Here is a 14863-nt window from a genome sequence, read left to right as displayed (position 1 = left end):
ATACTTCCCTTATGTTAACCTAGTACAACTTATAAGCATGAGTTAAAGCTTAAATTTTAAGAACAGTATAATGACAAAAGCCCTGAAAAACTCAAATAGCTTGGAACTTCCTCTGACCCCATTCTTAACATCAAATTCTTCACCCCACTTTTGCCCCAGCCTCTCAAGCCCCTCAGCAAACAGGTCAGTCTTGCAACACATCCTTAAGGTCATCAACTTACAATTAGGCTGGTTTTTTTTCTAGAAAGCAATTTGCAGCCAAAGACAATGAGGACAAGAAAGGGAATACTGACACTGGTTTTATTCCCTGTATTAGTTCTTGAGGCCTCCCAAGCAACAAGACAACTACATTGTCAACCTGCTCACTTGACAGTTGGTCTCCTCCAAACAGCTTTTGAACTTAAGGTCTGTTTGAACAAAACTTGATAGACAAGGTGATGAAGCTTCTAAACGTTTGATAAAAAAATGGTGACTGGTAAAGAAAAATGAGCTGCAGGCATGGAGGGGAAGCTATAGCTGCAGCTGCTGCTTTGAAGACCACAACCGAAGAAAAGCTGTATAACATTGTATTTGCATCAGGGACACACTGTTTACACCCAGCAGATAAAAATCAGACATGAAGACATAACACATTTACGTATTTTTCCATAATTTCTGTTAAATGTGGAGCTGCCCCCAAAAACTGCAAAACTTTTTTTTTTTTTGCTAAGGTGTAAAATCAGGCCACCCTGGTCTGAAGCTATGAGGCATCATGGACTAAAAAAAAAGTAAAGAGAAGCTAGCCAAGAGTTCACCTATAAGCAGCTGGAGCCACATGTGTCTCTGTTAGCTGTATTCTTGCTTAGGAGCAGAAACAACAGCAGCTGCAGAGCAGCACAGACTACAAGATGGATAAGGTCTTTCTACCTGCACAATTGACTGAGCTGTGCAATTTGATAACCCCAGCCTGTGAGTGAAGTGCTACTGCAGAAGGCAGAGAACAGTCAGCTAGCATAGCAGTTGTCCTCCCAAGAAATCAGAGATACCTCTAAATAGTTTAGGAAAGGAGTCATTGGTTATTGCATATCATCTCCTTTATTTGTCAGCTCTCTTTTTTCTTTTCCCCCTAGAATAAAGTTCTATTTATTAAGCATTTGATACCCTGTTTTTCAAGTGAGGAAGATATGCCTCTTCTTGGTGTGTTCTCCCCGATTCCTGGAGAGAAGTTTAGGATGGATGTTTACTACCAACTCCTTAAAGTCTGAATGTGGATCACCTCTTACCGTTGCAAGTCAAGCCTTGGGAAAAGTCATAGAGATAAACAAGCTTTTGATAAGCTAGTCAAGAAAAATGCCATGTTTGGATAAATATTCCTATTCCTGCCAGCAATCTGTCTATAGAAATAGCTTCATGAAAATAACACACAAAGCTTAGAAGCAATAAATATAAAAACAACATAAGTATTAAAAAAGATACCAAACTGGATGAGAAATGATAAAAATACATTATACTGACTCAAGTACAACCAATATTTAATTAACTGCTCTGACTGTGCCTGGAGTGCTTGTCCACGCTGTACTATAATAATAGAGTCCAATCTTTCTTTTCCAAAGAAATCAAGGACAAAACTGTCTACAGTGGGAACAGACTCTTACTTTTACTTCTGCAGTCAATTTTGCAGGAATTGTACATTTTCTACTGTTTACTCATAGTGTTTCTATTTCATACATAAAAAATACATAAGCCACTGACAAGAAAATGATCGGTGTCACAATGAACAGCACAGAACAAAAGGAGAAAAAAAGAACAAACTGCAAACAATAGACAACTAAGGGAATTATGTTATAAATTACCTAATCTGATGCCTTTCTTCAATATGACTGCCCATTTGAAAAATTAAACAGTATTGTAAGTAATGAATGGGGGTGCAATTTGGAACACAGCAATGATGTGAATATTATTTTTAACTGATGAAATGTATTTCAAATGTCTTTGATTATTCACACAACGTTTATTTTACCACTTTTTTTCAATCTTCCAGAAGAAATTCTGAATTACTATAATGAAACATTATAAAAACATAAAAGAAATGCCCTACTGCATCAGAACAGTGGTTCATCCAGCCTAATATTAATCTCTCACAATGGCAAAAGACAGTTGTGGTTAGGAGAAACATAGGACCTACCCCACTTTCTGCAAACGATTCCCCTTGTACTTTTACAGTACCCAGAATCATTGTACTAGGGATTTTAAAGAGTACGTATCTGCTTAGTCCTTCCAGCATCCACTCAAGGACCTGCTGTCCATGAACTTTTCTAAGCCATTTCTGACCCTGCTTATACTGTCTGCCTTCACATCTATCTGCAGCAACAAGTTCCAGAAGTTCACTACCCATTGCACAGGGACTATTTTTATCTATTTTAAACTGATTCACACTAGTTTTGAGTGCCCCCAGATCTAACATTGTAAGATTCTCCATTTACCTTATCTACTACCAGAGAACTGTTAAGTGTGTCCTGAACTAACTATAAAAGAAAGCCACTGCTTCAGCTCTTTGCATTTTAAAATACAATTTCTTAGACACCAGAATGTTTAAGAAGGATTAATGAAATGAGGCAAGCGTTAAGGATGATTACCCATTATATTTCCCAATGTTTCTCACAAAAATGAGTCAAAGAAAACCTTCTAGTCAAACATGTAAACCCAAGTCAATTATATACCTAGCACCTTTTTCTATGAGAAGCTAATCCAGCCCTTCACACCAACCAGGACTGGGAAAATTTCTCATCTGAATCTCACCTTGTCATTTTGGACTTACATTGAATTTTTGTATTTTCTTATTCAGAGTTTGAATTTGGTATTCAAACTTCAGCCACTCCCTGACAAGCCATTACTGCTTTTTAAGAATGTCTTAAACTATCCTGAATAAAAGATTTTGAATACAATGAGACAACATCTTCTTTCTGCTTAGCAGAGGATATCAGCATATCCTGTGAAAGGTATGAATCTTAGTATGTACTGAATTATTTTAATAAATACAAAAAATTATCAGCAATTGTCTAAAGAAGTCTATGAAGGCTGCTACTACAGCCAAAGAGCACATAAAAGTGCTCAGACTGAGAATGCAAACACAGCTTTATGTCACTTCATGCCATGCCTAGATTACATCAGTATTAAGCCAAGCAGTCCCATTCTGTGTACCAGTCTGAAATTATGTAAAGCCGATAGAAGTTTGCTCTAAATTTTCTCGAGCTGGAAGAGTAGCAGGTACTCACATAGAAGCTACGAACCACCAGCTTGCAAGTGTACCTTGAGCTACATCCCTTTTCCAAATCTGAGTGATCTCCTTGTTTCCTGTTCACTACTTCTCTGCTAGGTAAGGAGCTGTTAAAACAGGGATATGAATACAGCCATCATTTGACCACAAATATTTCAGCATATTTTCAGTTCAACTGTTTTACAGTAAACAGAAAACCAAGATTGCATAATACCTGCATACATAAACTGGACCTTCTTAATGCCAGGCTCAGCAGCACACTCTTAGAAGCTAAGTATTTTTCATAGTAAAACACTATTGCACAATGCCTGCTTAAAGAATCACAAACATAGTCTGTTTGATGGGTAGTCCAGAGAGTATTACAAGGCCTACTTTCCTCAAAATCTGCTCAATCACTATATAATCATTTACTCGGTGTTTGCAAATGTTAATCAAGGGTCAAGGTAATGGTCTTCTGACACAACACTTAAATTTATATAAAACCATGTCCTTTTAGCATTCATTTATAACTTCATTGGGCTACTCTGATTTAAAAGCAGACTACTGGCTTTATCAAAGCATGGGCAGAAATGACCTAACACCGCAAACAAAATGCTGCTTCTAGCTTCAGCTTTTTTCCTAACACTACTGCAGTGCTCTAATGCCCCCCAAAACCAAGCATTACACCTGCAGACTGTAACACCATTGAAACAGATGCAGGAGTGGCCCTGGATTCAGTCAACAGACATCGCAGAGATGGCTATGGGTTTGGTTTATTCCGTGTTGCTGATGCACACAAACTACATAGAGTAAGTATCAATTTAAAGGCTGATTTACACAAGTCTGTGATATTAAAATAATGAGCCAGATCATTAAAAGGTTATGTTTATTGCTTTTAACAGAGCAATGTTGACATAATTCAATGAATCAGCTCTGATTTACACTATCTCAGTATTCATTTGTGCATGATTTATTGTACCTAAGCTTGATTTTGAATGATGCTGAATGCCCTCTATTCTCTTGGCCGACAGGATGTTGGTGTAAGAGATGTTCTGAACAGCTTTGTACAACACTGGAAATTAATCTGTCCTGTCTGTTGTCAGATCTCAGATGTTGTGTTCAAAATTTATATTCGGAGGGTTTCTTTAATCTGCGATGTTTAACATTAATTAGATCAATGTTTCCTGCAAGACCAATATTTTGTTATTATCTTAATTTTAGAGATAGCTGAATAACTGGAGGGAAGGGAAAAAGGCAGAGGAAGCCAAAGGAGATGAAAATACCACTCTGGAAAACAGAGGAAGGGCTGGATAGAGAATCCATTATCAGTCATTTCCTATTTCTCCTTCCTAGAGAGGATACATAAGCCTTTCTCAATGACTGCCTAAGTGCCAAAGCAAATCAATAGCAGAAAAAACAATAGGATACAAAATTTCTTTAACTAGTAGATAAAAAAGACCAGGATATGCAGATTTAGCACCTGGCTACCTTTTAGCTTCTTGGCTATGAAAGTAGAATCCAGGCACACATGCACTGTTTAAGAAGTATATTACACATCTCAGTATGGCAACTGAAAAAACAGGCTAGTTTTTGATGGAGCTACTGAAGACTGCCTGTTAGGACAAGCAAAAGCTCAGAAAGTGACTCAAAGCCCAGAATCCTGCAGGTCTTCAGCTATACCTTCAAAAAACCTGATGGATTATTTTGCTTTTCAAAGACAAGGATGTGGCAAGTGATACTATTGGGTTTTACACAATAGCCAGGTAGTTAATGAGCTCATCTAGGAAGCAATCAGTCTTCTTCAGCATTAAGAGATTTAAACCCTCAAGTCTCCTGTCCTTGTAGAATGCTTCTGCCATGCAGCTATGTGTGTGCCACCCTTGTGAAGTGGAGCCACTGGGCAGTAAGACATGCAAAATTCATTGCATGAATGGGAAAAACCATAGTTCTTTCTAAAGAGAAAAATCTCAGTGTTTCTGCATCTTAACCAATTATTGACTATATAAACTATAGAACCATAACTTGGAATAGGGACCAGAGCTAAGGATTCACACTTCCAGATGAATGCTATAACCACTAGACTACCATGCTTATGGTTTTTTTGTACCCTTAAGGAGTTTTGCTGTCTTTGCAGTCCAGGGCCACAGCTTCAGCTATCACACAGAGTCTACAACAGCAGAAAAGACCCTTCTATCTATCTTACTGCTAAAGAATTCTCCCTGTAAGGTCTCTGTACCTTCTCAGACCCAAAGCCATCAGGTGTGGTCTCCTGCATACTGATCATGTACACTACTGTGCAAGAAGTTATGTTGGCTCTCCATGCAACAGTGTGCATCAAGTCTATCACATCAGCCCCCTTAGAAACTTAAGCAGAGCAGTTCCTAGCAGCCAGATCTCTACTGGATTTACGTGGGAGTTCTAGAAGCATGAGATACTCAAGTATTCACAGAACAGTTCTGAGCTTGTGCAGTGCAGAACTCTGGTGCCCAAGATGCTTTTAAAACAACCAAGAAGGCACCATATAAGATAATTATTTTTTTTTCCAAGAGCTATCCAGCAGATGAACAGAGGAATTTTCTACTGCATATTTAGATGTAGACACTTAATTTCACCCAAGCTCTGCTTTAGCCATTATTGAATCCAAATGCATCCTGCTGAAGAAAATAAATATTTGCCAGGGATGAATTGGCTTCTTTAGCATTTCATAAGTTTGGATGACAAAGTGAATGTATTCAGTAATTTCAGTTTTAGAGGGCTCCTAGTGAATAGCACATTTTACAAAAGCCTATCTTACCTATCTTACCTTTCCATTCAGTGCAATTCCATAAATACAAATCAGAAAAAAATAGTCTTTCTCACTGTCTCTGTTCTCTTCTCTGTCTGCATTTTACTAATATGTTGACTAGCAGCTTGAAATCATTGGGTTTTATAAAATAAAATAGAAATACTAACTACCCCCAAGCAGAGAATAATCATGTGGCTAGTGGGCAGGACAGGTATCCCCAAGAACTATATTCTTTTCTTGATTCTGCCATTGAATAACATGTGTCTGTGTAAATCACCTAGCCCCTATTTCAAAAATAGAGACAATGCTAAGACACATGCATACTGCAAAACTAGTGTTTAACATGACACTGGTGGACTCTCACTAATAAAAATATCACACTAGACTGCAGTAATTCTTTCTCAAGGTCTTGTCTGTACAGGAACACTCTGAAAAAGGCATCTGAATGGATGAAATTTCATAAAACCTGAGGACACTTATTCACAGTGAAAGGCTTTGTATCATTTTATCTAAATGACAAAATAAAATACATCTGTGTTCATTCTGAGGGTTGCATGAAGTTTAAATAATCCATTCCAAGTGTGAATTGAGATTCATTTTCCTGCAGAAAAATACAAAATTGTTTCTGTGGGCCACAGATAATTCTTAACACCACATCCCATGACACTGGCAGCCAAATTCAAATTCTGATTCTCCATCCTATTTGCTCAGGAGACAGAACATACTAGAAGAATTTCAGAGTTAAGGCTCCTGACTTTGTACGGATTATTACAGCTTTGTGGCATCACCCCCTGAATAAACTGAGCAGGAAGCAAAATTCTGAAAGTGTATCTGGTCACTAAGGTCATTTGAAATGGATGTTGCTATATAATTGGCTGCCCAGACAACTGATTTCCTAATAGACCAATATGTTCTATGTGAAAATCAGAAAGATGGAATGGCAGATTTTTAACACTGGCATTTTCCCTACTTGATGGGTGCCAGGTCAACAACAGACTCTTCTCACAGGTTCTCAGCAAAATGATAAGAGGCAACAGCTGTAAGTTGCAGGAAGGGAGACTCTGACTTCGTGTAAGGCCAAAAAAACCATCACAGAGAAAGTGGTTAAGTACCAGAATGGCCCAGAGAGGTTGTGGAACATCTGTCTTGGTGATATACAGAACTCAGCTGAATCTAACTTTGAAGTTAGCTTTGCCTTGAGCAAGTGGCTTGACAAGATGACCTCCAAAGGTCCCTTCAACCCTTTCTATATTTGTCAGCTCAGAAAAACCTTAACAGGGAACTGGGGAAGCTACATTATAGATTAAACATACCTACTTAAACAAAAATTCTTTCAGATCAAACTTCTTGTATACAAACTCTTTTTGACCTGCACTTCTCTTCCAGGGAAATTCATCAGTTCTCTATTTAACTTTGGATGTGCTGCACACTGAATGCTCTGTATTATCCAGAAGACACTGGGAGTCTCGTGAATACAGTGACACCTATTGCATGGCAAGTAATGCACCCACACAGAGTCCTATGTCAATAATGCAGTAACTTGATCTTCATCTGAACTGCCCAGAAATTTCTGTGTCATAGAATCTCTAAGTGAAGACTAGGCTTTAATATGGCTCACTATACAATAAACTCTATTGAATTCTAGAGTTGTTAAACATAAGCTAAAGGTTTGGAAACTGGTTGACTCCTCAAATAAGTGCAGCTTTATTTAACTAGTTGTCTCAAAGGAGCTATACTCCACATTCCACTGCTGGTAGCAGTACTGATGTTTTAAGAATAATTTGCTGACAACTAAAGGGCCCTCAAAATTATTTTTTAAACCATGTTCCTAGTATATTAGCCAGAAATACCAGTGGTATATTCTGTCAGTTTTCTGTTGTAGTGTTTGTGGTATGACAATGTGAAATATTGGTAGTGTCAGTACACATATGATATGTAGTAATACTTGTCCTTTATTGTTGTAGTCCAGTGATGCAGCCTGGGATGAGAAGTACCAATCCAAAACTTTATGTAAATAGGAGAGTGGTGATACTACCACACAGGACAAAGGAGGAAGGCCATGAGGAGAGGAGAGGAGAGGAGAAGAGAGGAGAAGAGAAGAGAAGAGAAGAGAAGAGAAGAGAAGAGAAGAGAAGAGAAGAGAAGGCATTTACTCTTTGTGTTAAGATGGGAAAAAGGAATGGAAGAAAAGGTCCATCCACTTTTTGATAAAGATTTATGTAACCGTGAGTATCTCTGGCATCCTCACTTCCCCTGCTAGCTAGTAGTATCTTACTGTAAATAAGTTTTAGAATGACTGAGAAGGTTGGTTTAGTTTTCCATTGTCTACTCAGTTGTGCAAACTGAGAATTAAAATAAAGGCTCTTGTAGAGGGAGATCCCATTTTATCTGAACACAAATTCTGAGTGGTACAGGATCAAACATTCCATTGATGACCACATCTGTTACTCTTGGAAGTACTGTACATTAAAAGGAGGTATAATTTCTATGATCACCTACATCCAATTAAATCCCATGAAAATAACATCATAATCATGTATTCTTTTTTCCTCTCAGGACTTTGGGCAATGTAAGATTATCACATATACAAGCCAGCTGCTGAAGAAATCTCAGCTATATGGACTTAATTGTACATTAAGTCCAGGTAAAATAATCACTGTTGTAAACCAATGCATACCTCAAACCAGCCCTAGTACCAAATTACAAGTCTGTGCACTACTAGTGTATGGTAACCGTAACAGATTCATTCATCTGCTTGCAATTCATATTTTAGATAATTCAAATGGAATGTTAAGAAGCAGTAATAGAATTAAGGTTACCCTACTCTTCTAAAGCACACTTTATTAATGTCAGATGATATCACCATTCCAGTCCACCAAAACATGATAATGAATATCAGAAAAAAAGTAAACTTGGAAAGAATGTCCGTTTGGGTGGTAAGATTCTAAGGTGGAGCTAAAAGATTTATAAGAATATTAATTTTCACAGGTTTGGGTTTTTTTCATGTTACAGGACAAACCCATATTTGTGCAGTGAGGGATAGGTATTTCACTTCCAAGGAAACACTTGCATTTCAGTTTCTCATTATGAGTTCACATTAAAGGCACATGCACACTCCCAAGAGTATTAATATCCATTGCAATATTAGTAAATTCTCTGTTTTTCACAGTTCCTCCTGGTTTATTAGAGTGCAAAGATTGTCCTGTGAAAGTTGAAGTCTTAGACATCACCGAGCAACATAAAAATATTGCTGAAAAGGCCCTGGAGAAATTCAATGGTGAGGGTAACACACAAACTACTTCAAAGTGGACAAAGTTGAAAAGATTTTAGAGATGGTAAGTGGCATTTTGTCCTAGAATTACTTATAAACAACAAAATTTTGTGAGCAGCTCCAAAACCATGGGACAAGAACTCAAACCCTTCTAGGATCAGAACTATTGCTTGTCACCTCTCAGCATAAATAATTTGCTTAAAATTGAAGGTTCTACTTCTGCAAAGACTTGTTATCAACTTTAATTTAGGCACGTGAAAGCAAAAGGATTTCTCATCTGCTAAAAACTATGGCAGTGTGATGGCATCCAAAATGTCAGAGCCTTCTTTGTGTGTATATTTTTATTTTGAATGCCTATTTACCTATCATATCATAACATACAAGAGTTTATTTACTACTGACCAGAGTTCTTCAAGATGTAGTCGTGTATTATCACAGTCATACATTCTGTCAGCTGAAGTCAGATAATTTTTTACTCTTAGAATATTTAGCACATGGGTACAACACAAAGTGGAACACACTCAGAATCATTTTGACTTTCTGCTGCAGAGCAAAGCAGGACTCTGAGAGCACTGAAGGACAGGAGGTAAATTTGTATCTGTGCTGTACCTCTTGTAGAACTACTGGCTCTGGTAAATAATTCCTCCACCTTTGAGTGACGTCAACATGAAGACTTATCCTTTAGGTGATTTAAAGTATAACACTCACATCATCACAATTTCTTGTTGGTAGATACTGGAGATCTTCACTTAAACAACACAGGATCATTCTGCCAACACATGTGTCATTTCAGGACACCTCTGTAATGAGGTTCCATGGTCCCTACCATAATACACGTTGATCTTGGAAACTGCTTAAATTATAGTATGCCAACCCCACCTCCCTGCAGCTTTTAATATTGCTCAGAAACTTGACAGTCTTCTACACTGTAGTGCTATGCAGTATGTATCCCTACTCCCATTTAGCAAGAGGCTGTTTTCAGATTGCCTGGATTTGTGGATTTCTTCCTAAATGCTTTGTCTTCACACTTTGCCATCTTTAGCTACATTGACAATTTAGATTGTACCACTGGATTTCAACAGACTGTATAACACTTAGAAACTATGAATTACAATAAAAAATATATATCACAAAGTATGTGCATCCATTTTTAACTAGTTTAGTTAAACTAGTGAAACTTGTGTGCACATACATACTACTACAGTTGGAAATTAAAGTGAAACACCTCTTTATGGATGTTAATAGGATCACAAAGGCCTTCTCCTATGTTGTTATGGAGTAATGCCTTCTCTATGAATAATGCCACTGACAACAGAGAAAGCAACAATCTCACAGTAACTGTCAGAATTTCATTCCAATATTAACATTTGCACTATAGTACTATGCACTCCCATCACTGGAAAAGGGTGGTTGCCATCCAGTAGATCTCTACATTTTCACGGGAGGAGCAGTTCAATTTAGGAAGAAGACTAACGATGCTACTTCCTGAAAACACAGGCTGTGAAAGTAACAGGTTTTATAACATACACAGACTAGACAAAGAAATAAAGTAACCGTTCCTGGAACTCACATAGGTGTGAGGCAAGTAAGATATAAATTATCTAATCTATCTTCCTTACCAAATACATGTATATGTATGAACATTTGAACACCACAGATAATGAAACCATGAGGTAGACAGGATTTTGACAACAATATGAAGTATGATTGCTTTTAAAATTACAGGACTTTAAATACACCTAGTTACCACTTCTTGTTTGACCTCTTGGTTTCAGACTGCCTCCTGTGAAGGTCACATTTTAGGATTCTCTATAAAAGAGACCAACTGTTCCAAATCCACACAACAAGCAAATCAGACATTGGAATATGATTTTCTGGATGACTGGCATGCTGTAAATAAATCTTAGAATAAGAACTGATACAATGGGTGGCACCGGGAAGATCTTCCCACAATATTTCCAAGTGTCTCTTATAAGCATGCACCCCAACTCAAAATTAAAAATCCAGCATGTCCAAGTCCAGATCCTAATTTTACAGCTGCTGCTTTTTATTCTATAAGGAGCCAGTCTGAACTCTCAAATCTAAATGTAATGGGAGACTGGCATATTACAGACCTAGATCTGAGCTTTTCAGTCTGGATCTGGCTTTCATATTCAAATTGTGGCCATTCCTTGGTAAATCATTCATGCTATTTTCATTAAAACTTTTACACTAACATGAGTCATAGGTCTTGAAAATAATACATGTATTATGTCATCCCAGTGAGCCCAGGGTTACCTTTTTTTTCCTCTGCCACAGGGGAATGGAGAGTGGAATAATTCAGGCTTATCTGCAGATTACTATCAAAGTACTCGCTTCACCCCACCTTCCCATTACAATAATATTCTACACCAAAGAAACAACTAGGCAAGATCATTATTTCAGAATAAATTATTCCCCAGAAATGAAATTGAAGGAATGAAATAAAAATATGGAAAAAATAAAACATGTGGAACTTTTGTTTTATCTACATCCATTTTCTTCTCCAGTTCTTTATACTCCAGAAGACTGGAAAAGGTTGTGAATGAACTGGTAGCTGAGCCAAAAGTTCACTAGAATGAAGCACAAGCCAGATAGCTAGAGGTTTTGAATTCTGTTCTCAATGCTGCCACCACTGGTGTGTGTGTGTAAAATGCTGCTAACATTTGTAATCATTGATCATAATAGCCTACTAATGGCCCAAACATATATCAAAGATAAAGCTTCCACTACAGAGATTATACACAGAACCTCTTACCCAAGTTCTGTGCTCTTTCACATGAGCAATTCCACACACAACGACTGGACAGCAGGTGAAAGTCACAGCAAACAGGATGCTAAGGGAAGTAATGCTAAAAGATTACAACAAATTACTTTTCAAAAAAAAAATATGGAAGAAAGCTCTACCTTGAGCTTTGTCTGAAACAGCATAGCTACACAGTGTCTGTTTTTGAGGACTTTGAGCAAAATTTCAGAATAGCCCATTCTGAACAGATGTTTGACAAGCAAAGACAGAAAAAAAGGAGTAAAGATCAGTCACGGACAGAGTACTCAATTTGGAGACATGAGTAGCTGGCCAATTTCTTAGACATCAAAAGAGAAGTAGGGTGGAGAGTAATAGCCCTCTAGATGCACATGACAAAGTGGTCTTCACAGTCAAGAACACTCAAAAATGGCATATATTTTAATCATTATTAATCACTGGCAAGTATCACTGGTCAAAAAGCTCAGGATCTAGCTAAGTTATATAAACATACTTAGATATCAAAGGAACTAGCCTAACTTTTAAAATGTTGAACTTTCAGTAGCTTCTATTAACTCCACCACAAGAACCCAGATGTGCATTGGCTTTTTTTTTTTTTTTCCTTTTCTTTTGCTTAGCATGTGCGATTCTGCAAGGCAAGAATTATCAGTGATCCAGATGAACCTGATGGAACAGATACAAGCTGTGAAATCTACCATCCCCGGGTATGTACTTACTGAAATGTCTCTGGCTATATCCTCATGCAGGCTACAGCAACCTCACTTAGTCCAGACTGACAGATGATTGCAACGGTTGTTTATGTCCCTTTATTAGTGCCTGGGTGTGATGCAGCATGTCAGGACAGACTGGCTTTTGACTGCTAGGTCAATCAGAGGATGAATTGGAATTGAGCTGTCCCTACTACTCCCTCCAAGGGTGTCTTCTCTCAGTCCAATCATACTCCTCGTTAAAGTGAGTAGAGATTGGCAAACAAGTTCAAAGGAATTTTAGAAAGCAAGAGGAGGGGAGATGATCTTTATCATAATTGGTATTCCAGTTTACATTACAACGGCTACTGCAGTGTGGGTTTTATTTTGTTTTGATCCATCATAAATTTTGCTCAGTTGGTTATAGCGTTTCATTTTGTTATGGTGTAGTATTTTCAGATGATTTTCAGTAATTTGGCATTTTATCACTTACTCCTTCTCTTCTATCTTGAAAAAAACACAGGATTTTTTTTCCTTACAGATCACCAGAACTGTAACTGCAAACCTACTAACTCACACCTCTCTCCCTTTCTCACCACTTTCTTCTGCCCTATTAACATCTCACTTAATACTTCCTCCCCTGGTGTTTTTATAAACAGCAGCATGACTATGGGCAAAGATGCAGATATTCAACTCTGGGACAGACACACAGACATCCCCATCCCCATCAACATTTTGGTCATGGACTTCGTCACAGACATCATCACAGGCACAGATGTCCACCCTCTTCTCAATCCAGACATAAAGACCCTGAGCATAACCATAGTTTCAATGAAGAACATCAAGACAGACATGAAGGACCTGCTCCTCCTCCTCCTCACCATGGTGGACCACATCACCACCTTCCTCCTCCTCCCCATGATGGACCACATCGTCTTCCCCAAGCAGAACCACAACATCTCCCTTCTGCTCCTCCTTCCCATGATGCACCACATCATCCTTCTCCTTCCCAAGAGGAATTACATTGTCTTCCTTCTCCTCCCTCCCATGATGAATGATATAATCCTCCTTGTGGTCCCCATCATGGACTACACTGTCCTCCCCCTCCTCATGGACCACATCACCCCCACCCTCTTCCCCATCATAGACCACACTGGCCTTCTCCCCCTCTTCACAGATGACATCGCCACCATCCTCCTCCCCACTGTGGGTGACATCATGCTCCTCCTCCAGGACACCCTCCTCATCTCTATCATCACTATTACAGACATCACTGCAACAAGACAAGCATATCTGGAAAGTACTTTCCATCCCAAATAACAGGAGCTGTCTATCGCATTCCAACTCTAAATCAGCCAGATTCTCTCACACCTCCCACTGCAAATTTTCCTAAGCTATTCCAGAACAACCCTCACTCTTCCTGCCTGAGCTATTCCAGAGCAACCCTCACTCCTCCAGCACTGGTGAAGGTATTCCTTTCACTGGCTCAAGTCTAAAGCAGATGCCAGAAGCTCCTGGTTTTCCAGATCACACTAAATAATCAAAGGCATGCCCAGGAAACCCCATACTTGTTCTTCCAAAAAGTTTGCCTTTATTTCCACATAGCTCCATGGCAGAAAATCCTCCTACATGACCTCAGAGAAAGATGTTCCTGGCTTGAGAGTTGCAGGGCCAATGACAGTTGTACAATGAATGAGAACAGCATGTGGAGAAGGGGAAAAAGCATATTTCTAGGGAGGAGAAGCACTGAAAATAATGATTAAGACAAGTATTCCAACCTGCCTCCTGATCCCAGCTATCTCTAACTCCAGTGTAACTGAAAGGCTGAAAATTCTGAGTCCCTCAGATAATGTGAATGGGTACAAATCTCCCCAGCAAACAATGCTCCTTTAGTTCTGACAAAAAGGAAAATTCCCTAACAGTGAAAACTACCATCTAAAATCTTTCATTTTCTCATCACTCATAATTATAATGTACTTCTCTGAGAAAATCTGACCTAGAGGAAATTTGACCACCTTCCATAAAAAATGATCCATGGCACCACATTCATGCTTTATAAAGATTCAAAGAAAATAAAAATATGTAAGCTTTTTTTTTTTCTTGA

The 14863-nt window shown here is 38.3% G+C and overlaps 1 protein-coding gene and 1 long non-coding RNA gene across 2 annotated transcripts in view; one reads left to right on the top strand and one right to left on the bottom strand.

Moving 5' to 3' along the window:
• The window catches only part of LOC121233587, a 17404-nt gene extending 7000 nt beyond the window's left edge, over nt 1–10404 (bottom strand). Inside the window, exons 1-2 of the long non-coding RNA XR_005933340.1 lie at nt 10394–10404; nt 1552–1557 (exon numbers count right to left, since the gene is read on the bottom strand). This is a non-coding gene — a long non-coding RNA (uncharacterized LOC121233587). The remainder of the gene's footprint in view (nt 1–1551; nt 1558–10393) is intronic.
• Nucleotides 3767–14863, top strand: HRG (histidine rich glycoprotein). Its single transcript, XM_030026958.2, is given in 10 exon segments — nt 3767–3910; nt 3913–4044; nt 7407–7514; nt 8577–8664; nt 9190–9303; nt 9306–9355; nt 11067–11183; nt 12691–12777; nt 13419–14175; nt 14232–14863. Coding segments are annotated over 10 exon segments (1677 nt in total). The 5' UTR covers nt 3767–3847; the 3' UTR covers nt 14393–14863.

The sequence above is a fragment of the Aquila chrysaetos genome, chromosome 10 (assembly GCF_900496995.4).
Source record: "Aquila chrysaetos chrysaetos chromosome 10, bAquChr1.4, whole genome shotgun sequence".
Lineage (NCBI taxonomy): Eukaryota > Metazoa > Chordata > Aves > Accipitriformes > Accipitridae > Aquila > Aquila chrysaetos.
Note: the sequence above shows the minus strand (reverse complement) of the source record. Positions and strands in the feature narration are given on the sequence as shown.